Source organism: Miscanthus floridulus, chromosome 6, assembly GCF_019320115.1.
Source record: "Miscanthus floridulus cultivar M001 chromosome 6, ASM1932011v1, whole genome shotgun sequence".
In the NCBI taxonomy this organism is placed as follows: domain Eukaryota; kingdom Viridiplantae; phylum Streptophyta; class Magnoliopsida; order Poales; family Poaceae; genus Miscanthus; species Miscanthus floridulus.
The window spans coordinates 32275166-32300414 of NC_089585.1; the positions used below are offsets into that span (position 1 = coordinate 32275166).

At 45.5% G+C, this 25249-nt stretch overlaps 3 protein-coding genes across 4 annotated transcripts; 1 reads left to right on the forward strand and 2 right to left on the reverse strand.

Moving 5' to 3' along the window:
* Window positions 1–9623: 9623 nt before the first annotated feature.
* LOC136455897 (pentatricopeptide repeat-containing protein At5g56310-like) lies at window positions 9624–11866 on the forward strand. The gene has a single exon (XM_066455609.1). The coding sequence runs from the start codon at window positions 9633–9635 to the stop codon at window positions 11151–11153; it is 1521 nt and encodes a 506-aa protein (XP_066311706.1). The 5' UTR covers window positions 9624–9632; the 3' UTR covers window positions 11154–11866.
* A 97-nt stretch (window positions 11867–11963) lies between these two features.
* Window positions 11964–18504, reverse strand: LOC136455896 (kinesin-like protein KIN-14B). 2 transcript variants are annotated; one of them, XM_066455608.1, is made up of 14 exons: window positions 18235–18503; window positions 17790–17916; window positions 17217–17523; window positions 16973–17056; window positions 16700–16864; window positions 16508–16614; window positions 16202–16380; window positions 15556–15717; window positions 15129–15344; window positions 14996–15033; window positions 14762–14889; window positions 13744–14448; window positions 13371–13662; window positions 11964–12709 (listed from the first exon to the last, which is right to left on the reverse strand). In XM_066455608.1, the coding sequence occupies exons 3-14, from the start codon at window positions 17434–17436 to the stop codon at window positions 12594–12596; spliced, it is 2412 nt and encodes an 803-aa protein (XP_066311705.1). In that variant the 5' UTR covers window positions 17437–17523; window positions 17790–17916; window positions 18235–18503; the 3' UTR covers window positions 11964–12593. The 2 variants fall into 2 exon arrangements, with proteins under 2 accessions (XP_066311705.1, XP_066311704.1); XM_066455607.1 differs by having other exon boundaries at window positions 13371–14448; window positions 18235–18504.
* Window positions 18505–23525: 5021 nt separating this feature from the next.
* Window positions 23526–24703, reverse strand: LOC136458026 (uncharacterized). Its single transcript, XM_066458030.1, has one exon. The coding sequence runs from the start codon at window positions 24638–24640 to the stop codon at window positions 23645–23647; it is 996 nt and encodes a 331-aa protein (XP_066314127.1). The 5' UTR covers window positions 24641–24703; the 3' UTR covers window positions 23526–23644.
* Between the last annotated feature and the right edge of the window lie 546 nt (window positions 24704–25249).

Below are 25249 nucleotides of genomic sequence, written 5' to 3' on the forward strand. Positions count from 1 at the left end.
ACCGACGGCATGGGCGCCACCATGGGCAGTGTTCGACTGACCGACAATGCGGTCACACTGGCGCTGCTTCCTCCCGAAATGGGTGTGCCGCCAGCTGACATCTGCCATCTCAATTGGAGGGCAACGCTCTTCCTCGGTGCCAGTACCAAAGGATTATGCTGCCTATCGACACTGCAAGAGACAAAAAGCATAAGTCATGATGAAATCTAACCAAAATAGAAAAAATAGAGGAGCTAATAATTCACCTCAGCGCCATCAGGCGACAGACACATTTGGGGGGTGAACCCCCCGATCACTACTTCGTCTCATCGGAATGAGGCCATTTCGAGCCCACCCCCTGCTCCTGGGCAGAGGGACTCGCTCCCCTTAACTCTTGGGGTGCGACGGCAGAGCCACCTAGCTCTGCTAGCACCTCGAGAGCGGTGGCAGAACTGCCCATCCCTGTTGGCTCTTGGGGCAGGCCGATGGTATGGCCTGCCTCCTCTGGCTCCCTGGATATACCCTCCCCTCCATAGAAAGGGAAGGGTCTCGACGCCTACAGGGATGAACCGATATCTGTTAGTGCATCCTCATTCTCTAGGTCATCCCACTCAATGTCACCGGCTACCTCGTCGTCGGCATCATCATCATCATCATCACTATCGGTGTCCACCCATCATTCCCGTGCCTATAACTTCTGTTGTTTCTTCCTCTTCCTATCCTATTTTGCCTTCCTCAGCCGCTCACCATTGGTGTGATTTACCATCGCCACAGCCAAATCCCTCAGCAATGGCACTGGGTGATCTGTGAGGATGAGATCCCTCGGCTAGCACTGCCCCTCTCAAAGTTAGTATCAAGAGGTCAAGAAATTAATTGAAGAGAAGGCAAGAGAGGGAGAAACTTACAAAGATGACATAGCCTGGTTCTGACTGCATTGGAGGATGTCCCAGCACTAGGAAGATGAAATTGAGGGGGCACCCGCACCATTCCACGAGCGCTCCATTGCCTCCTTAATGCGTTGCACGATCTCAGAGTTGGGGGGTGCCCCCTCGGCGAGCACCGTTCCGTCGAACGATGCCTTGGATGCCATCACGTATAACAAGAGCGCGTGCATCATCAACGGTGACACCCTCCTTGCATGGTAGGCCTCGATGACGCTTGACCCCTTCAGACCATTCTCCTTTAGGATGTGGATGGCGGCGATATGGTCCCAGATCTTCTTCTTATCCTTCTTCAAGATGCCCCACTTCCTCCATGACTCCGAACCCTCTTCAATCAGGCGCTCGGTGAACTTCGGTAGAGGGGCAGTGGTGTTGTTCTTGAGGTAGAACCATTGTGAATGCCACCCCTTATTAGACATTGAGAGCCGCATGGGCAGGTACTCGCTAACCCGATTGTTCCGGAGCTAGATGCTGGTGCACCCCATTGGCATATGTAGCTCCTGCATGCCGCTCTTCTCCCTCTTCTTTTGGAGGGTGATGGCAAAGAAGTACTTCAACAGATCGAAGTGGAGGGTGATCCCTAGGAACCCCTCGCATAGGGTGATGAACACTACCATGTGCTGGATCCCGTTGGGGTTGAGATGCTGCAGCTCGATCTTATAGTAATGCAACAGCCCCCGAAGAAATTTGTGGGTGGGGGTCACGAACCCACGCTCATAGAAGTGGACGAATGACACCACATAGCCATTGGGTGGCGACGACAGATCCTCCTCATCGGCCAGTAGCCACTCCTCGGTCGAGGTCCATGCGTAGAGAAGGCCATGACGGACGAGGCCTTCCATGCACTGGAAGGTGATGTTAGAGCCGCACCACAGATCCATTGGAGGTGGGGGTGGACGGATGCAAGCTCAATGGCGATAGAGATGCAGAGGTAGGAAACCTAAGCGATTAGCAGTGGTGGTCATGGGCTCATGGCTACAGAGGCAAGGATGTAAGGTATGGAACCCAGGGCGCAAACCCTTTGGTTTTATAGGGGCGACGGGTGTGAGGAAACCAACCACCGGCCAAGATCTCCACGCCTACGACAATCTGCCACAACGTCTCACCGCAGGATGTGCACACACAATCTCTATTCGTTCCCTCAAAAAACTCACTAGATGTTTTGCCTCTCTGGACAGGCCATGACTTGTCACAACTAAGAGGAATACGAATATAAAAACACCTCTATGGCCCTATCTAGGCCTAGGAGTTCGAAGTTTGGCCAATCGATGGGTTCGACAACCACTCCGAGCACCCTTAGGGTAAAGGGTGGAGAAGGATGGGCCCACAAGCGGCCAATACCCCAGTGCACGAGTGTCACGGGCATCTGAAAGCTCTAGTTTGGTTTTGGTTAATTGATGAAACCCTAAGTGCTAACCTAGTTTATCAAAGTGATTATGAGATAGGTAGCACTACTCCAAGTGATGAAGCAATGATGAAGATCATGACAAAGGTGATAGCATGGTGATGATCAAATGCTTGAATTTGGAAAAGAAGAAAGAGAAAAACAAAAGGCTCAAGGCAAAGGTATAAAATGTAGGAGCCATTTTGTTTTAGTGATCAAGACACTTAGTGAGTGTGATCACATTTAGGATAGATAGCCGTACTATTAAGAGGAGTGAAACTCGTATCGGAATGCGGTTATCAAAGTACCACTAGATGCTCTAACTCATTGCATATGCATTAAGGATCTAGTGGAGTGCTAACACCCTTGATAATATTTGTGAAAATATGCTAACACATGTGCACAAGGTGTTTGTAGGGTTGAGATGGGTTTGGGTCCCTCTCTCCCTCCCGCCGAGCTTGCGAGGCGGGATTCGGCGCTTTTGGAAAAATGAAATGTCTATTTTCTATTGCGCTGGATGCAATGGTGGTTGGCTCATTTGAGTAAGGGTGAAGAAGTTAGAGTTGAAATGGAGTTGGTCGAAATGATGCTGGCGTCGGTCTACTGACCGGACGCTGGGTCACTCAGCGACCGGACGCTGAAAGGCTGCGTCCGGTCGAGCTGGCAGAGAGGTCGCCAGTTTCGGTGTTGCACCGGACGCTGGACCTAAGATGCACCGGACGCTGGTTTCTGCGTCCGGTCAAACTGATGGGTCTGCACAGTGGCTAAGGGTTGAGCACCAGACGCTGGCTGCGTCCGGTCAAGGTGGACCGGACATGTCTGGTCGAAAAAACATGCCTCGGGGAGCTTACTAGAAACGACCGGACGCTGGGGCTTCAGTGTCCGGTTAGTTTTGACCGGAGCGTCCGGTCAAATTTGTAGCCGTTGAAATCTAACAAACAGCGTTTGAAGCTGGTGACGCGTGGCGTCCATCGGGTGACAGGACGCTGAGGGCCAGCGTCCGGTTGGTATGACCAGAGCGTTCGGTCAGAGCATGTTTTGCCCAGTGAAGGGGTACAACGGCTCTATTTGATGGGGGCTCTATTTATAGCCCCATGGCCGGCTCAAGGGATAATATTTGCACATTTTCATTGGCATAGCAACCTTGTGAGCTTAGCCAAAGCCCTCCCACTCATCTCCATCATTGATTCATCATCTTTGTGAGATTGGGAGAGAATCCAAGTGCATTGCTTGAGTGATTGCATCTAGTGACACTTGGTATTCGTGTTGCGCTGCGGATTTCGCTTATTTCTCTTGGTGGTTGCCACCACCTAGACAGTTGGAGCAGCGGTGAAGGATCAACACGAGTTGGTGATTGTTCATGGCCGCCTTCGGTGATTGTGAGGGGAGTTGTACCTTCCCAGGCGGAGCGCCGAAAGGTAACTCTAGTAAATTGCTCGTGTCATTGAGTTACCTCACTTGTGGGTTGGTTCTTGCGGTGTCCTATCGTGTGGACGAGGTTTGTGAAATACCTCTTAGCCACCGAACCACCAAGTGTTGGTCGACACAACGGGGACTAGCATGTTGGCAAGCACGTGAACCTCGGGAGAAAAATCGGTTGTCTCTTGTCATTTGCATTCTCCCGGTGATTGGCTTGATCTTCATCTTGTGATTGGTTCATCCCCTACACGGCGGTATAATCACCCTACTTACTTGTTTACATTCTTGCAAACTAGTTGATACAAGCTCTTTAGTGTAATTAGAATTGAGAGCTTGCTTTATTATTTACATTCATCTAGTTGAGCTCTTTGGAGTAGCAAGTTTGTGTGCCTAAGTAATCATTGCAACTAGAATTGTTGGATAGGTGGCTTGCAACCCTTGTAGAGCTAGAGCAAGTTTGCATTACGCTATTTGTCATACTAATCAAATTGCTCTAGTTAATTTGTAGATTTTTAAATAGGCTATTCACCCCCCCTCTAGCCATATTAGGACCTTTCAGCATCCTAGCCCACGATCGAGTCTCGGTCGGGTACGGTCCATGGTTTTTTCTAGAAGAAAGGCAGAGAGCCCTCGGGACTGGGCGAATAGACCCAAAAACTATATGGATTGATCCCTGACAGTCTAGAGCCAGTCACCAGTTGACCCAAGCTGGATCCCTATGAATGGGATGCTGGGGCCCCACTTGGACTAGCTAGCTAACAACTCACCGAGCACCGTAGCTCGTCCTAGAGGAAAATCACAACACAGCTCAGCCCCTTCAGTTGTAGAAACCGTGGACGGGGTGACGATCATAGAGACGAGCCGACCCTCGATCGAACCTCCGCTAAGCGTGGGGGCTCGAGGAAAGTTGGGCTCACAAGGAGACCGAGCGCACGGTCATAGAACGATAGACCCCCGAAGGGGTCAAAATTAGGGAAGGACCTTTTCTGACCCACCAAACCTCATGGCTATACCCCCGAGGGGTCCAATCTTGATGAAAGAGAATCACCATCCCTAGGTCACGCCATGGGCGACAAAAGAAGGCTAAGTCCATTAGAGTCCTTTGAAAGGTCCTTGTGTGGTTATGGTAATTGAGTGACAACCTAGATGAACTAATTGTGTTTATGTGAGATACACAGGTGATTAGTCCACAGGTACATGTGTGTGAGCAACATATGCCATGAAGGTGAAAATGGCTTGGAGATGTTGCAAAGCTCACACATGTGATGATGAAGGAGCTCATTGCAAATGAGACATGACATTGAGTCATGTGATTAAGGTGGAGAAGATCAAGACATGACTTGGCTTGATGGACCTATTGCAAGCGTGAAGGGCAAGTTGGAGACTTTGGAGCGATGGACCACGTGGTGGTGAAGCTTAAGCAAAGACTTGGCACTGATGGACGAAGGCAATGGTGAAAAGCAAGTGAAGTCAAGATCGATGAACCAATATGATCACATGATGATATGAAGTGGATCATATCATTGTTGATCATGTTGGTGAATGTGTTGCATCAACATTGGAGGAGATGTAATGGAATGCGCAAGGAAAAGGTATAACCTAGGGCATTTCATTTCACTGGTCATAGGTATGTAGAGAAGTTGATGACTGGGTTTAGGATAGATGGTCGTACTATCAAGAGGGGCAAACTTGTTTGCATATCGATCATCTAGTGCCACTCGAGTGATCTAACTTTGCATCATCGCTAGGATTGATTGGCGTGGCAAGTTGAGTGGCTAATCCTTTAGAAAATGATTATGAAAATGCTAACACACATACACATGGTGGTGTTAGCACATTTATAACGGAGATGAAGTCAGATTGATGTGGATCAACTCGGCGATGGAATGGAGGTGAGAAAGGTTCGAAACTCCACCGATGGAGTGTCTGCCCGTAGAGTGCGGACAGTCTGACGGTGCCACCGATGCCCTATATAGAAAAGATAGGGTTTCATAGTATGCACTGGACGTTGGTCACGTAGTGACCTGACGCTGGGGTCCTATGTCTGGCTAGTGGCAGCAGTGAAGGCACAGGCGCCAGTCTTTGACCGAATACTAGGTCACTTCATGACCGGATGCTGGGTGGCTGCATCCGGTCCCATTGATGTGGCAGCACAGAGAAGAGGAGAAATGACTGGACACTAATGCTACTTCCGCTCATGACCGACCAAACGCGTCAGGTCACAAATTTTCACCTGTGGAAGCTTACTAGAAGTGACCAGACGCTGGGGTCCTACGTTCGGTCACTTTGAGTAGCTATGTCCAGTCATCACTTGACCATTGAGATCAAGCAACTGAGGTTAAATGGAGGTGACACATGGCGAGCATCCATTGACCGGATGATGAGGTCCTACGTTCGATCGATATGACCGCCGCGTCCGGTCAACCCGAAAATGCCCAGTGAAGGGGTAACGGCTATTTTAGCCTGTGGGGCTATAAATAGAAGGGGGTCTAGGCCATGGCTTGAGCTAAGCACCTCGGGGGACTTTGTGTCCATGCTTGAGAGTGCTTGGGAGCCCTCTATCTCACATATGCTTGATAGTGATCATCCGATTGTGTGAGAGAGCGATTCTAGTACGATTGCATAGTGAGGTTGTATCGAGTGGCACTAGGTGATCGAGTTGCAAGCCGGTGGTGCTTGTTACTCTTGGAGGTTGCCACCTCCTAGATGGCTTGGTGGTGGTCTCCGTCGAAGCCCACAAGAAGCTTGTGTGGTGCTCCAGAGAAGAGCTTTGTGAGGGGCATTGTGCTCGTCCCGCGGGAGCCATGAACAACAACTCTAGTAAAGCATGTCATTGAGCTACCCTCACTTTTGGGGTAGGTTCTTGCGGTGCCCGACGTGCGGGCTTGGTGGGTGATGCCAATTAGCCGCTGAACCACCAAGTGAGCAGTCGATACAACGGGGACTAGCGTGTTGGCAAGCACATGAACCTCAGAAGAAAAATCACCATGTCAACTTTATTCTTCCTGTTGGTTTGCATCCTCGTTACACAAACTTGTAATTACTTTCATATACATTGTGCTTGTGTAGTTGCTCTTATAATTAGTTTGCTTGTATAGCTCACTAGTTACCTTCTTGCTTGTGTAGCATAGAAGTAGCTCCCTTGCGTGACTAATTTAGTTTATGTAACCTTGTTAGTCACTTTGCTTAGTTTGAGTAGCTAAGTATTTGCGCTCTCTAATTTGGCATTGGTTGCCTTATTATTGAGCATTGCTAGTGAGCTTAGTTGGCTTTATGCTTTTGCTTACTAGCATGTGTAGGAGCTCCCCATTGGTTAAAGTACTAGTGGCATAGATTTGTGTGACCTTGCTTCTAGAATTGATTAGGTGAGCTTTAGTTAGCCCGGCACCTTTGTTGCTTAATTAGGATCTTTACGGGTGCTAGAGAACATAGATAGAGGGGTGTAGTCTTGGCTAGACCGATAATTTTAATTTCACACTTATTTCGGTTAGTCAACGCGATTAAGCTTTAGAAATGACTATTCACCCCCTCTAGTCGCCATCTCGACCCTACATCCTCCAGCTCAGAAAAACATTCGAAGGAGTTTTCTACTCCTCCGTAGGCTCGGGTGCTACTATCGGGGACCAATACTAGGGTACCCAAAGAGGAGGAGCTAATGACCATCAACATTGACGCATCCAAGCAGTCAACGACGCAAGCTCCGCTTTGCCCGACCTTTGGGTCTATGCTTTGCCTTGCTCGGCCTCTGGGGGAGAACTCCGCCTCGCCTAACCCCGAGGCCATGGGCTCCGCCTCGCCCGACCTTTGAGTTTGCACTCCGCCTCACCTGACCCCAAGGCCACGGACTCCGCCTCGCCTGACCCTTGGGTGTGCGCCCCGTCTCGCGCCGACCCTTGGGTTCACGCTCCGCCTCGCCTGACCCCAAGGCCGCGAGCTCTGCCTCGCTCGACGGAGACCCATACCACCGCCAACCACTCCTGGTCCAAACATATGGGCCTGACTCAAAGCTCTAACACCAGGGAAGAGACCAACACGCCCCGATGTAACCTATGGCCTCGATGGGCCATACTGAAGGATTTGAACAGCGTCGGGCGTACCGGTGCTGTTCTGCCTAACCCCCATATGAACACTGACGGGCGTGTAAGTTCACCACAATGTTCGTCGGGACAAACTGGAGCACCATGCCCAGTATATGATGCCTGCGCATGGCGCCAATGATAGACAGTACCGCGATGCGAAGCCGTCCCTGTTGACATCTACAGGGGCGACGAGACCTGTATGAAAGAGAAGAAGGACCCAGCGATCCTGAAGGACTTCTCCTCTCTCTTTCTCTCTAATTCTCCTCTCTTCCTTCGCTATAACCCATGCTTTCCCTTAGCCTATAAAAGGGAAAGCAAGGCCTCCCATTAGAGGCATCTGACCATCGGACCATCGCAACACATCGAATCGATCTAGGACACGCCTGATCAAACCACCTCAAACCGATCAGAGCATAACACCAGCATACGATCGAGCAACAAACGAGCTCTCAGCACCCGTTCATCCTTTCCACCAGAGACTTAGGACCTATCCCTCTTTCGTCTGTTTGTAACCCCTACTGCAAGCTTTCAGTGCTAGTAACACGAGCAGCAGCGACGAACTGGACGTAGGGACATTCTGCCTGAACCAGTATAAACCTCGTGTCCTCTAAGCACACCATCCGAGCCAGACGCGTAATATTAAAAATTTACTTATTGGTGGTAACTCGAAACACCGACAAATAGAAAAATCTAGATGGTAGCACATAGATCATGATGCTTGGACAAATAGGATCAAGTGTCATGAACATGATAGAGTGACACTTATGTTCATACTAATAAATAGTACTAAGTATGATGTAGTTATATGACACGTGTTGTCATCAAAGTCACTTGGACCTCAAGTAGACCAATTATGATAGACAATAAGAGCATTTACTAGCAAATAAGCACCAAAAAGACTTCAAAGATCCAATCAATTATAATTTTGGCACCATAAGATAAAGAATGATTTTTAGAAAAGAAATATGAAACTAGTTTCATATTTTTGAGCTAAATCAATTTGTTTATAAATTTTTAAGAAGTTGCATATTTTTTTTAAAAAAAATACTTGGATATTTTTAAGGAAAAATTAGTATTGAAGGAATTGCATTTTGAGACACGTGAAATATCCATTACCCAAACTGGCATCCTGTCACCGTTTGAAGCTAACACCTTGAATCCACCTCCTCCCCTTCTCTTTCACGTGTCCAAGATATTTCAATGGTATTTTATGAAATCACGATTCTTTCAGTGCTATAGACTAATTTGTTTTGTAACATTTCTAGTACAAATTTACCTCCTTCAACTTTCAACTTAGGGCTATTTAGGTGAGCTAGAGCTAGTTACTAGTTGGTAAGAAATTAGCCAAGGTTGGCTACCAACTAGTTGAAGACTTATCTAAAAATTTAGACCACCTATTAGCCATCTTGTTCGTATGCACTAGAGCTAATTTTGGCTAATTTTTAGTCAGCTAGTGTTTAGCCTTTGTATCAAATAGACCCTTAGTACGATTTATCTCTTTTGTGGCTAGCATAATGCCACATTGGACATTTGATGTGGCGCCATGTAAATAAAAATCACCATCAAAACTGCTCAGGTGCAGTAAAAGTTGAATGATCAAAAAATGGTTTTATTATAGATTTTTTAGAAAATAGTTTATTGTGGATGAAGATGAAAATTAGACGACTGCAAAATTTGAGGCGGGTCAAAAGAACATTTTTTATGTATATGGGCTGCGTAATGGGCCGAGCCGAACAAAATGACCCTATCGTGTCTGTGTAAAATTCCCAAAACCCCGCGCCACGGCCACACAAACTCCGGTCACCCGCCGGTCACCACGGCGGCTCCCACATGCCGCCGTCCCCGCCACTGTCGCCTGTGCTTCATCGCCTCCTCTCCTTGCTCCCGCGCCTCGCCTCCCCACGGCACCTACTGCAGGCGCACGCCTTCCTCCTCCCCCGCGGCGGCCACCGCCACCCGCGTCTCCTTTCCGCGCTCCTCCTCGCTTCCCTCCGCCTCGTGCCCCACCCGCAGCAAACCAGCGATCACGCCGCCGCGCTCCTCCGCCGCGTACACCCCTCTGTGTACCTCAGGGCCGCCGCGCGCCTCCCAACGCATCTCCTCCGCAGGAGCCTCCTCGGCCCGCAGCTCCACTCCCTGCTCCTCCGCGCCGGCCACGTGGCCTCCGACACCCACGTCTCCGCCAGCCTCGTCCAGCTGTACTGCACCTGCGGACACGTCGCCGACGCGCGCAGCGTGTTCCACGAGATGGCCGTTAGGGACGTTGTGGCCTGGAACATTATGATCGCCGGTTATGTGAAGGCCGGGGTCCTGGTCCACGCGCGGGAGTTGTTCGATGTCATGCCGGAGCGGAATGTGGTGTCATGGACCACGGTGATCGGCGGGTACGCGCAGATGAGGCGTCCGGAGGAGGCAGTCGAGGTGTTTCGAAGGATGCAGGTGGAGGGCATCGAGCCTGATGGTGTGGCATTGCTGTCAGTTCTGGTAGCATGTGGGGATCTGGGTGCGGTCGATTTAGGGGAGTGGGTGCACAGATTTGTCGTCAGGCGGGGCTTGAGCCAGGAGATACCACTGATGAATTCGATCATAGACATGTACATGAAATGTGGGTGTATTGAGAAGGCAGTGGAGGTGTTTGAGGGTATGGAGGAGAAGAGTGTCGTGACTTGGACGACACTAATTGCTGGATTTGCATTGCATGGCCTCGGTTTGCAAGCTGTTGATATGTTTCGCCGGATGGAGAGGGAGAATATGGCGCCAAATGATGTCACTTTTCTAGCAATCTTGTCAGCGTGTAGCCATGTTGGACTAACTGATCTGGGTCGCTGGTATTTCAATATCATGGTGTCTCAGTACAGGATTAAGCCACAGGTTGAACATTATGGGTGCATGGTTGATCTACTAGGCCGTGCTGGTTGTTTAAAGGAGGCCCAAGATTTGGTTAAGGACATGCCTTTGAAGGCAAATGCAGCAATATGGGGAGCTCTTCTTGCTGCAGCTAGGACCCATGGTGATGCTGATCTTGGAGAACAAGCCTTGGTGCACCTAATTGAGCTTGAGCCTAACAACAGTGGGAACTATATACTCCTATCGAATATTTTTGCAGAACAGGAAAGGTGGGATGATGTGAGCAAACTTCGAAAGGCGATGAAAGAAAGGGGACTGAGGAATGTGCCAGGGGCAAGTTCCATTGAAGTTGATGGCATGGTTCATGAGTTCACTTCCAGGGATGGGTCTCATCCTTTCTTACATAAGATATGTGAAGTATTATGTGAGATCAACACTAACATGAAATCTGTTGGTTTTGCTTCTGTTTTCCCTGAAGTACTACATGCTATTGAAGAAGGCTAAGATCACTATGCAAGACCATTATTCGCATAATTGACAGATATGCTCAGAAGATATCTGATTCTTTATATGACATCAATGCTTAAAAGAAAAAACAATACCAGTGGTAAACTGAAGTCAATTGAGTATATACATTGCTCTATGGATTACTTCTTTCTGTGGAAGAAGGATTGAATATTCTTTTAGAGTTTTTTTTACACTTATCAAGTGTATATATATTTGTGTCACATGGGATGTGCTGAGGCTCTACAAAGGATTTTGACTTAAGAGTAGGTGGTGCTTGGTACATAAAGTCAAACTCAAAAACACTGATCTACATAGACTTACTTTTGCACAATAGATTTGATTTTCTTGAAGCATATGGACCTTTACAGGTATGAAAAATCAGCTGCAGGGCCTCGTGACTTGATATAAACTTATGGTTGTCTCCCCAGTTGACATGCTTCTCCTTTTGCATATATTTGCAACAAAATACACCACTACTTTACAGCTTTAGTTCATAAGTTCTAGTAATTTAAGTTGCTATCTGAAAGATGTCATATTATGTCATAGTACAAGTCATTACTGTGACATGTTATTTTTAATGGCCTATATAGAGCCCAATCAGCTGAAATAGCTTGGAGATGTAAATAACTCTCCCTCAAAGTTCAGATATTGGCCTATATAGAGCTCAATCGGCTGAAATAGCTTGGAGATGTAAATAACTCTCCCTCAAAGTTCAGATATTGCAATAGCTTCTCTGCATACTGTAACAATCATTTATGAGAAATTGAGAATGATACTACGAAATTCGTCATATATAGTATTTTTTCCCATTTTCCCCCAGTTTTCTTGAAATTATCCATTTATATATTATGGAAGCCTCAGCTACACAGCTCTTTTTTCTCAAAGGTATTCTTCAATCCTTTAGTGACTCAGCTGGTCTGAAAATTAACTTCTCTAAATCAATGATGGTCCCCATCAATGTGAGCAATGAAAAACTGAGTCATCTAGCAAGGACCTTTGGTTGTGCAACTGGTTCTTTCATTACAGTGGAATTACTCCTGCTACTGCACAGGTCGAAAGCTAGGATCACCCCCCTCTTAGATTCACGGATCAGTTCTCTTCTGTAATTTGCATGCTTTTCTTTCTCTCCTTCTCTGTACCCTGAATCTCTCCCTCTTCTGCTCGCTGCTTTTCGTTTTTGTTTGTTTTACTTCCCTGTTTTAATAAATTTGCAGTAGGGAGCCCCTGGCTCCTCCTGATTCCTCAAAAAAAAAAAAATCCATTTACAAAGAAACTATTTCAGACTAGCAATTCACCTGCCACTGTGGCATATTGGCAGTTTACATTTCATTGTGGCAATATATATGCACTGTGCCCATTGATTCCTGAAGTAGTTACTCTTACTAAATTGTATACAACTTCGTTGAATCCTTTTAAGATGGTGAAATTCTAGTTAAATCAGAGTGTTAAGCTCTTGAAGAAGTCTTGCTCTAATCCAAGGTTCATGGTGCCTAGTCCAAGAAGAGCACCAATCCATGCTGTTCGAAGGGCTCGAATGATCTTTGTCAACTTACCTGTAGAGAAGAACAAAATCAGTAAATATAGAGCTTCCCAATTAGGCACAATATGCCCATTGGTATAACTGTCAAAGTGGAAGCAAAACCATGAAATTCATAGAATGAAAAGCCGGACCGGAGATCGAACCGGTCAAGCTACTGGTTCACTGGTCCAACATTAGTCTATTGTCTAATGTACTAAATTAATGTGCAAACATCAAACTTATTTCTTGTCCATCACAAAACCAGTTCACCGGTTCATCATAAAACTGGCCGACTGAACCGGTTCAGTTGAATGGTTACTCTTTTAACTGAACCAAACAGTGAGGTTGCCAGTTTGACCAGTTCAATGGTCCAACCCACGAACCTGTTCGGTTTGTTGCACTATGATAAAATGAGAAGATTTAGTTTTTAGTCTAGTTTGTATGTTAAAATATTCGGCCTTTTTTGGGAATTTAATCTACCTCAGTATATGAGTATCCTAAAATGTTTCACTTAGGTCTGGGACAGGCATCCCTGGCCAAGTTGACCATAACAGCTTTTCTGCAAATCCTTTCACCTACTTTGATACCAGTTTATAAGTAATAAATAAATCTAGATGATACTAGATGCATAATGTTCTTTTCATTGAAAATATATTTTCATGGAAGCTCATCCTCTAATGTTCAACGGAAGTTACCTATATGGTGTTCATTGTCATGGAACTTGTTTTCAGGTTGCATGTTTGGAACAGCTTTTGGTCCCTTGTCTGGCTGCTCTGGCTTCCAGTTGCCGAGCTCTTCCTGCAGTGATCTTCTGCAACTTCCATGACACGCAAGCTTTTCATTCTTATGTTCCTTCATTTTGACATTGCTGCAAAGTTCTTTTGATGGAGGAGTATATAATTCTGTTCTTGTGAATTGATTAAGAGCCCTGGTTTCCTTGATATCTTCTACATTTTGCGTGGGGAGGTTCAGGTCACTATCTTCATCCTGTGAGAGTTTAGAACCATTAGTCATTTCCTTCTGAACTGGTGAAGCAGTACTAGAATTGTAAGTTTCATATTCATTTACTTCAGTAATATCTAGCATCCTTTCACTGTGGCATATGCCAGTGTTTTCAATGATTTGTTGATGAATCCAGCTGTCAATGTCTATAATGCCCATTTCCTCAGTTTTATCCTGCGTCTTCGCTGATTCTGCGAATGAAATCACTTGACCCTGTGGTGGTTTCTCATGTTCTGAGAAAATCACTTGTTTGGTCTCGTATTCTGATGTATCCTGGCTGCATTCTGTCCCATCTTGTATACTCGGTACCCAATTCATGTCACTTGTCATGGAGATACTGCATTCAGAACTGCATTCTGACTGCCAAGTCACAGCATTTACTGGCAGCCTTACAGACTCAGCATAAACTGAGGAAGGCCTTCTCTTTCGTGGCACTGGTGGTTTTGTCTTGTTACTAACAGGTATGTGTTTATTTAAGCCTATCCTATGCTGGCTAGACGCTGTTGGCTTCATAAACCTTGGTAACCTGGAAGAAACATCTCTCTGATTCTTTGAATTCCTTGTATTCTTTGACATGTCAGTTTTCAGCTCTTCACCGGATGGATGTGAAATGTCGAAATTTGTTTCAACAGATGGTTGAGGCCCTTTAAAATGCTCAATTGTTTCCTTGAGCTTCTTAATCTTTCTAATAATACCTTCACATTCTTGTTCTAGATCACTGATCTCCTGTTCTAATTCCATTAACAAATGTTCCTTTCTTGCTTTTACTTCCTGTATGTACAAGATCAAAATATTAGTTTTTTGCAGCAAAGATTGTGTGGAACCACATCCTAATAAATGGATTACTCATCTGTGTTCATGGAGACATGGACACAGATTGTTATTACAATTTCTGGGACATCGAACATTTTTTGCAAGTTCAACATACTCTCATCTTGTTATTATCACTTGTCTTTGAAAATCAAAGCAGCCTGACATTGGCTTCTTATCTACTTTAATGTTTAGTTCATAGCAATGTACAAAGCTGGTCTCTTCCTTTTCTTTTCTTGACTATATACAAGCTAGCGTCACTGCAAATGCTTACTTGTGGTTCTTCATTTTCCAGGCGAATACTTCTGACTCTTGTTGCAAAACCCAAGGTACAGATGGTCTCACACAAATCATCCTCATTTGGACGGATATGAACAAGCATCAGAGTTTTGGACTCACATCCTGTCAACACGAATACACCAAGGTGAGCTACAAGAAAACTGAGTTTGTAAAATAAGAAAGCAGCAATTTTCTGCATTTCTGGAATTGTTAGTGAGGTGCTACTTACCTATAGAATCTCTAAGAACTTGTGTGAGCTTGCTATTCCTGAGAATTAAGAAGTTGAATGTGTATCATTGTCTCGAAAATAAAAATCTGTTGTGATAACTGCCAAACACCAGTATATTAGGGATTTTATTTACCTATAAGGGACGTGTGATTTTTTGGTCTGTAGTGCATCTATCACATCCCCTAGGGCTGACAGTGACAGATTTATGGCTTTTCCTTCCTTGAGTCTTTTCCCAGTTGCCTTTGTCTTTACAAGCCTTTCACTTCCACCTAGATCAATCATCCATAATTTGTTTCTTGCCCTTTTTCTCTCTGGTGCGTCAAATGAGGTCAATGCAATACGAATCAAACTGTTGCACATAACGAAGAGTATAAGGCTTTACTATAGAAATTCTTCCATGGTATTTTCAATAAAGCAGCTACTTTCCTATCCAAGCATAATAAGGTTTCAGTAAGCATGCACTTTTGATTCAGGGTCTCTTTCAGTCAGATGCAGCCATGGCTGATGCCTTTTCAATTGTTATAGTAAGGATTTTTCTTCAGTAAAGTAAAAAAGATTACCAGTGAGATCTGCTTGATGTAGAATTAGCCATAGTGGAAGCTGTTGATCTAAAGCGGGTCCCCACTTCATATAGTCTTTTCACTTCTTGAAAACTATTGACAGTAACTGCCACTAGGTTTTCAATCTCGATGCCACCATCAGGATCTGTTTTGATGGAAAGGCTGTATACAGAATAATTGTTTACTTCCAACAAATGAAAAGGTGATAAGTGTTCACATATGTATGTCAGTTAGTTAATCTGCATCAACAAAATTGTACAAGAACCACCTATGCGAATTCCAATTCATGTCTTGACTCTTGGACAGTTGCTGGATTGTCACACTACCCCCAATTTAGATCCTTTTATTATGTCTAAATATTCACACTTTATTTTTTGGCATACTGACATGTTGCCTATGCGTTAATGCAACATTTTAATGGCCCTGTTCATTTTCTTGGTTGTGGAGGACCACTAGGTAGCCTTGGAACACAAGTGCACTATAGTAGCATTGTTATATATTTTTAGTTTTCCAGAACTATCAACATTGACCAAATAATATTTACATTATTTTCCCATCTGTAGTCCGTAGACTGTCAACAAGATTTCATTACTTGTTTTGCAACAAGGTAGCCCTTCCAGCATTTTAAGAGAAAGTGCTAATTTACCTTGGTACTTTCTTAAAACCTTGTGTCTTGCTTCCTGGAACTAGCAGGTCTCGCAAATTTCCCATATATATCTCGAGCATACTGAAAGTGAACAGAAACCTTCTGTTGCTCTCTGAAGTTCGATCAAACAGTGCTTGAATCGCACGTGGTATGACACCTAGATCTGTAGGCTTGCCTTCCTGATTCAAGTGGTAATGGATTGTAAAATCAAATATTAAATTTCTGTTGGTTTGGATTTGTTTGGACTTTTTATTTTTCATCTATTCTTCATGAATGAGATAAGGACTTGGAATGAGTAGAGCTTACCATGGTATAAGTTTTCCCACTACCTGTCTGACCATAGGCAAATATGCAAACATTATAGCCATCTAAAGCTGATTTTATCACTGGTTCAACTTCAGCAAATACATCACCTGGAAACCACACTATTGTAATCTCACTGGCATTCAAATTATTCACTTCAACATCACAGTTCCTATAAATGCAAATCTATTATACCTTGTGTTGAGCATTGGTTGAAAACCTTGTCAAACTTGTATTGCTTAATCTTGGTTTCAGCAACTTTTAGGAATACATTATTCTCATCCAGGGTGAACAGAGTTCTGGATTGATAATCCTCTTCATGGTGAAAAGGCCTTACACGACAGAACACCCTTATATTTCCTGGAAAATGAATGCATGTGAATTAACAGAACTCTAACAACTTCCATTGCATTTAGTGACATTTATATTTATCAAGCCAAACACAAAAAATCGAGGAGAAAGTTCAACCTTTGAGATCCAAATAGTTATTTAGTGACTGCCTCTTCTGCAGTGTTATCTGCTTTAGTTTAGCATTCAGCAAAACCAGTTCCTCTGTCATGACCAAACAAAGAGAAGATATGAGAACTTTATTGCTGTTTTATCTGCTTTAGTCGAACATTCAGCAAAAATAGTTTATCTGTTCTGTAACCAAAAAAAGAAAAAAATATTCAGAAATGTTTAGAGGGTGAGGGGAAGTGTTAGAACTGCATACCTTGAATCTTTGCAACTTTAGCATCTGATTCTGTATCATCAGGACAGATATTTTGAGCCGTTTGAACCATTACTTTCATCTTTGGTTTGGTTGGTGACAACTCCTCGATGATGTGAGACACTGATTCAATCCAGCTGGGTGTGAGGTACTTGTTGAGCCCCATGAGGGATGACAGTGTATCAGGCAGACTCTGCACCGTTTTCCCTGATTTGCCATCCATGTTCGGTATTATGCAAAGCCGGCAGAATGGACCAGTATGGCTACTCTATCCTTCTGGTCCGGTTTCCTTATCTGCTGGTGATACCGCCTATCATTTTGGAATGAAGTAGTAATATTGAATATTAAAAAAAAAAGAACAGTATTTTGTTGAAGTCAGACATAAACCGAATTGGACTGTTTCAGCAGGTCTAAGCTTACTACGTCTATTTGACATCCAAGACTTTTGCTATGATTTTCCAATCAATTTTCTGACCAATTTTTTTTGCTTCCGTCAGACTCGAAGACTAGGCGGCGAAAAGCAGAAAAAAAAGAACATAAATCTATACAAGAGAAGAAGGCGTTCCTAGTTCGTACCTGCACTTCCATGGTCGGTCAGATGTCTGCAGAGCACAATATGAAGGGAAATGTTGGATGTGGGAGCTGCCTCCGGAGAGCCCGTACATTGCTTAAGACCATCTTGGAGTTCCCAGGTCTCTGTCACCTATCAAGAAAAGGTCAGTTGTACTTGAAGGCGTCCAACTACCCGCATTTCCAAGGCTAAATAATGCGGAAACGATCATGAAGCAAAGGTAAAATGAAGGATCCATCGCTTCTCCTTGCAAAGCAATTCGAGTGCGAAGTAAGGCTTGGAGCATTGGAAGAGAAGGAATCTCACAATATCTCGGCTAGCTCTTTTCAAGACTGGGGATTCTGTGCCTCATCCATCACCATGTCCCCATCAAAGAAAACAGTTCCCAACCGACACAAGCAGTGAAGGGCTGAGAGCAAATCACATGAGAGTATACGACTGGGCTATTACCTCCTGTTGGCTTCAGCATTTGGAGCCTCGACAGTAGAATCCACCATGGATGGCATGCTACCCTCAGGAACCCTTCAGCTATAGAAATAGAATAGTTGGAAGAGCTGGTCTTGAGCTTGCTGTTTCGGCTATGTTAATAAAGTCAGAGGGAACGAAGCTGACGAAAGAAAGCATGTGCGCCGTACATTGGATTCTGTGGTCAAGCGAGCTCAAACTCAGTCAGTGCCACAACAGGACAGTAGTACTCCCTCACTTTTTGTGTCAGAGAGTGGTGAGGATGTGGGAGAGAGATGGAGGTAGAGGGAGGGAGGGTCGACGGAAGAGAGAGAGGATGGTGATTAAGGCCCAGATTCCACCTAAATTCAAAATTTTTCAAGATTTCTCGTCACATTAAATCTTACGGCATATGCATGGAGCATTAAATGTAGGTAAAAAGAATAACTAATTGCACAGTTTATCCGTAATTAGCGAGACGAATCTTTTAAGTCTAAATAATCTATAATTAGACAATTTTTACCAAATACAAACGAAAGTACTACAGTAGCTAAAAGTCAAAATTTTCGCATCTAAGTATAACTGAGCCCACGATAGATTGTATTCCGTCGGAAGTATGCTTGGCTAGCGAAATCATTCCCGTTCAGCTGTCATCGGAAAGCTCACCAACTATGCTTTATCACCAACCATGTGCCATGCTGAACTTTTCAGAGGATCAACAGGTGGGGTTGTGCGTGAAGATGTTGGATTCTGATTCAGCTTGTGACCATGCCTCAGTATCAGTACTAAGAAAGGACGTACGAGTACAGAGAGCACCCGCTCTACGCAGAGTCTGAGGAAATATGTCAATGGTAAACTTTATCCTCGCCTATGCAATACGAGGAGATCACGACTCAAAAGATGCCCTCAGCTACTGCGGACCTTGGATGACCATTGACCAGGCACGTCCATGATACTCCTCACCGTGCCCGTCATGACTACATTGCTTATTACTTTTGCAATTGCAATAGTTACGGGAAATGTTAGACAGACTTAAGCCTCCTCCTGTGAGTCTGAAACTCCGCCACGGGTTGTCTTGCAAGAACTACTTGTGGGTGCAAGCCGGAGAAGCAACGACATACGTACAAAAATTCATTAGCATATAAAATTTCTTCCAGTGAGGCAAATTATAAGCAACGACATAAATGAGGGTCTTGATTGTGGATCTCAACTGTGTAGTTTCACCGGTGAGGCAGTGACCAACTGTGGACAAATAATTGGTGGGCCCATTGATCCTTTGGAGTGATCTGGCCTGTCTCTATCCTTATGTGATCTGCAGATGTACTTTGCTGTCCAATAAAATATATATATATATATATATATATATATATATATATATATATATATATATATATATATATATATATATATATATATATATATATATATATATATATATATATATATATGAATGTTAACAATCACCTATGGTTATTGGTATAACTTCTCATCTTAAACTATTTTCACCTAATAATTCGTGGAACATGTTATTTATTGTGTGCTTTCCCTGCACATCGTTTACAAGTTCCCATGTATATTGCCAGGACTGGTATACTTTTATTAATAAGCCCGTGTTTAGTTCAAAAAAACTTCCAAAAAGTACTATAGTAGTCATCACATCGAATCTTGCGATACGTGCATGGAGCATTAAATGTAGACGAAAAAAAACTAATTGCACAGTTTGATTGGAAATTGCGAGACAAACGTTTTGATCCTAATTAGTCCATGATTGAACACTAATTGCCAAATAAAAACGAAAGTGCTACAGTAGCCAAATTCCAACTTTTCCCGACTAAACACGCCCTAACTATCAAACGGTTCCCTTTGCACAGGAAGATGATAGCGACTGATCCCTTTATAGACCTGGGGAGATAAGATACAAGTTCTGTACTGTGGGGTATGGGCCACAGGAATCGTACGTATGATCATGAGCACACTACCCCCATGTATGCGTGGCCTGGAATCTTTGCTGCCATCCCTGTCTCTCGCTGGCAAGCACGTTTGAGCCTTCACTCCTTCAGTAGGCGTAAAGACAAACATTCTCTCTTTTCATTTTCTGAAAAAAAGAAAAGCCATCAGAATGGTTAGTGCCCTTTTGCCCTCGGGTGAGTGTAATAAACCATAAAGAAGGCATGGGGGATATACAAGCGGACGTATACTAACAAAGAGACGAAAGTTGACATGAGTTTATAAGGCTAGTTATTAGTACATGCTACCTCCAGTCAGCAGCGATTGATGTTTGAGAAAAGCAAAAGTTGCAGCTAGCATGCTGTTTGCCCTGTCCGAAACGTTAAGGAACATTGGCTGGAGGGAATATACGCTTGTGCTAGCTACTATGAATTGTATATCAAATGCTCTGGTTAATCTGCAATAAATACATAGAAACAATCATTCCAATTTACTATTTTGGGTCAGATTTGTATCCTGCAGCTTAATTGCTCTAGCTTGGTTATTTTTTATAGTACAGCCTAGCTCCAATAATATGGGAACATCCAACGATTGCCTATCATCTCCATTTGTTTACTTCGTGTAGATCATTCTTCAAACCTTTCAAGATACATCTTTGATCTTTCTGTCCACCCTATCTTTTTCACATCCTTGAATCTATGAGGTGGCATGTCTTTAGCACGTTTTAAGCGGAGCACCGTGCATGCACTTGCACTTATTTGGTCAGGGGCGTACAAACGGCCTGTTCGCTGGTTGGTTTCTGGGCTGGTTTGGGCTGGCTGGTACTGGTTTATTCTGAGAGAAAAACACTGTTGACTGGCTGGTTTGGGCTGGCTGAAACCAACAAGCGAACAGGCTGAAAATGTTCTTTTGTTCGAAACATGAATGACGAAAAATGAGGAGATGAATTCTATGGGATCAAATCATTTTTAACACAGCAATGTCCAACAGCACACTGATCAGCACAACATGAATAATAAGTACTAGCTACTAGCCTACTAGGCTGGAATCGAGCTCTGGGCGTCTGAAAATGTTTTCTCACCGACCAAGCAGATAGAAAGCTCATCCCCACTGACTAGATCCTTTCTGGCAACCACCTCAAACATATGATGATCACTGGATGATAAAGTTTATGCCCTGCTGTTGAGATCTATTCAGATACTAAGTTAAACTTTGGGTAGAAGTCAAGAGGATTGGTAGCAGGCCATGACGACCTTCTTCTTTTTTTTTCTCGAGAATTGCCCTGATGATTAGCTTCGAATTGGAAGTGTGGTCACCCATCAATTTCTATAGCACTGGCCGGTCCTTTTGTGTGTTCCATGTGTGACACAACACATCAGCAAATCTATATATACTAGGGACGTTAGGGCAGTCCCAATGGTGCATTGATGATGGTTTCTATCCTCATTAAATGACTTGCCATGTAGGCAAAACGCTGATGTGGCAACGTAATTAATGAAGAAAGAGAGCAAAAATCATAGAAATGGTTTCTTCATGAAGAAACCAGGTCTACTCTTGACCCAATGCACTAAGAAACCATGAAATCGCCATTGGGGAGAAACCACCAGTTTCTAGGGAGCTCGTGTCGTACTCCCATTGGAGGAAAAGATAGAGTTGGGAGAGAGAAAGAGAAAATAGTTATTACTCATAGAAACCATGGGTTGGAAAACATTACTTTTTTGGCGTGGTATCCTATGTTATAGAAACTACTAGTTTCTTTCATTGGGACTGCCCTTATAGTTCAGCCAAGATGATAGCCGGGTAGCTTAAAAACACATCTACTAGAAAGTAAAGCGAAAACACACTGAATCATGGGCACTTGCATTGAAGCTTTCCTATGAAAATAAATCACCTCTCTCTCTATTGGACCCCTCCCATAGGCTGATAGGCAATGAAGCCTTGTATTGCACTCCCTCCATTCCAAAATACAAGGCATTTGATTCGGCATGGTTGAGAAAAATACACCATTCCAAAATACAAGGCATGATTTGATTCGGCATGGACGCATGGATGGCAAAAATACACATTGACTCTTAAGTTCTCTTAAACTGTATTATTTGTAGCAATAGAATCATAACACCTGGCAAGAAATTTCACGGGCATATGGTGTTGTGTCACACATGGAACACACATAAGCTCAAAACCTCATATGGTGTTTGGCACCGGTGAATTTGACTCTCATAGTGTGTCGATAAGGACGTGTATGGTTTGTTACTAGAACACGCCAGAGGTTGCCACGCACAACTCATGATGCCTAAGCTTGTGGTGTGCCCAACCTTGTCTAGCATTGCTCAGCTCATTTTCAGTGTCGTAACTGGCCAAAAGCCAGGCGCAGCATTCAGCTGCCACACATACTTGTGGCATGGACAAGGGCTTGGCATGGCGTGTTGTGGTATTAAACCAAACATGCCCTAATTTTCACGGTTGGCAAGACATATCTGCTACGTGGTCCCAAATTTTCCTAGAAACCTTTTGAAGTTCACTCACTTTCTTATGGATTGGAGTATTTAGGTTTGAGAAATCACCCCACCTAGAATGGCAGTCCAACCCGCGGTGCTCCACTCCTATACACTATGGGTGCAAGCGTGAGCTTGCGACGTGGGTGCTCAAAGTACAAGGAGTCCTATATATTCCTGATAATAAGGATATATAGTAATCGACGTGTGGGCCGGTGGAGTTTATGGGTGCTACACCTTGTGGGTACATGTGCAAAATTCTACCCATCGAGTGTGGGTATAGATGCAAAATTTCACCCATTAGACAACGTGTCACAGGTAGGTTTTTGCTCTACTTGTAACTAGCCCAACATGTTGTGGTCCCTTGCTAACCATATAATTGCAAGGCATAAGGTGGTGATGGATCAACCCATTGATCAATTTCCCCATTCCAAACAAAATGTGAGTGGAAATGTGATGAATCAACCCATTCCTCAAACCTTTTTACCCTTCTAGTTGATGGTTTCAACTTTTGAAAGTAAAGATTTTCCTTTTCTTTTTTTTTCCAATTGAAGTTCCAATTTCTAGTAGTTCTTACATTCAAATTGAAGACCTGAAATGATTGCTGAAACTTTAATGAATTCAAGGAGTTTTCTTAAAAAAAAGACTCAAAGATAAGAGCACATAAATGCCCACTTTAGCATTTTCACAATTTTAGCTACAAAATTCATCTTCAACAATACCTCCAAAGGCAAGATCCTGTATTTTACTTAGTAGGAGTACACGATTAATTCCTGCAAATTTTACGTAAACTGCATGTGTCTCTTCCACTAATCTGGACAATATTACAAGGATATTTATTCACGTGAGAAACTATATATAAATACATATAACCACAGCTCCATACGAGTTTCTGCTAGGCAACCACACGTTCTAAAAGAAGAGGTAGCCGTACACAGTAACGACACATGGACACGCACGCGTCTCCTTTCCTGTCAACGACGAAGCCGGGACTCCCTGCAGCCATCGCCGTCCGTGCCCATGGCACCGACGACATCGGGCCCCACGCCGGACCGGAGGCCCCCAGCGTGACGCCCGCCCGTCCTGACAAGATCGTAGCCATGCAACGCCATGAAGAGCTTCTCCTTGTGCAAGGCCAGCTCGTCTTGCCCCGTTCTCCGCGGCCTCTGCTTCCTGACGCCACCGCCGACGCCGCCACAAGCTGGCACCGGATGGCCACTCGCCTTCCTCCGCCGGAGCCCTCCCCTGAGCGGCACGGGCACGGCGTCCAGCCCCATCAGCTTGGCCACCACGCCGGGCTTGCACCACACCACGCTTTCCCCGGCGACGGTGGCCGGCAACCGCAGCGTCCGCTCCAGGTCCATCTCGTATCCCCCCACGCTGCACGCGAGCGCCGCGCACCCCGCGCCGGCGGCGCAGCACACCGAAGCCCTCGCCGGCCGGTTGCCGGCATTATTGGCGTCGCGGCCGCGGTCGCGGCGGCCCATGCCCTCGTAGAAGCCGCTGAACGACGCGCGGTACATGGCGTCCCGGCCGTCGAGCGAGAAGCGCGGGTACTGGTTCAGCGCGTCCCGCGCCGACCGGAGCACGTGGTCAGCCGGACCACCGCCGTCGACACAGGACATCCGCCTTGGGCACCAGCCCTCCCCCGTGGATGTCCCCTCCCCCGCCGCCGCGCGCCGCGCCTTCCTGGCGGCCTCCTCCTCCAGGTACAGCTGCAGGATCATCTGCTCAAGCGTGACCGCCGGACCACCGCCGTCGCCACCGGTGCCCGTGCCGGTGGCGCCCACCTCGGTCTCCGCCACGCACGAACCAACCACCGACGGCGGCACGGTGACGAAGGACGAGGTTGCTGCGTCCGCGCCCGCCGCGCTGCTGGCGGCTGCCAGCTCCTTACCGTGGAGCTGCTGCACCGTGGACGTGGAGGCGACTCCGTGGCAGAAGCTGGGGAGCCCGCGACGGCGCATCATGTAGTTGATGGAGGCGAGGGGCAACTCAACTGACTTTACCAGGAAGAGCGATCGAGCTCACTACCTGCCGGTCTCTGATCTCTGATGGCATGACGGTCTGGTAGCGGTAGGCGAGAAGTATAAACGTATATACGTGCTAGCGACGTGCACGGTCGTTACTTGCGCGCTCGTGATGCCGTTTAAGGCGAGGGGATGGGCGACGCATGAAGAGGAGCATGGATCTAGTGAATGTGGAGGTGGTGGTGCTAGTGCACCAATTGCAGTCACAAGAGAGCGAGCAAACATAGGAGGGTCAAGGCGATCCATCCATCGGCCGGTCAGAAAGCCATAAACAAGGTACGATTGGAGATTTGGAGTCACAAGAGGCAAAGCATGCGAGAACGGCCAACAAGACCATACATTTCCTTTTGAATTACGTTACCGCCAAAGAAAAATAAATTGGTCACCTAATTTACTTGCTTGCGCCCGGACTTTCGATCCAGGCGTTAGCGTCCGGACGCTACCCGCATAGGGAGGGAGGGAGCCCCTAGCGCATTGGGCTCGAGAGCGAGCCCACCAGCGGTGGGCCCCACGCCGCCATGGACGTCGCCCACGCCGCCAACCGCTTTC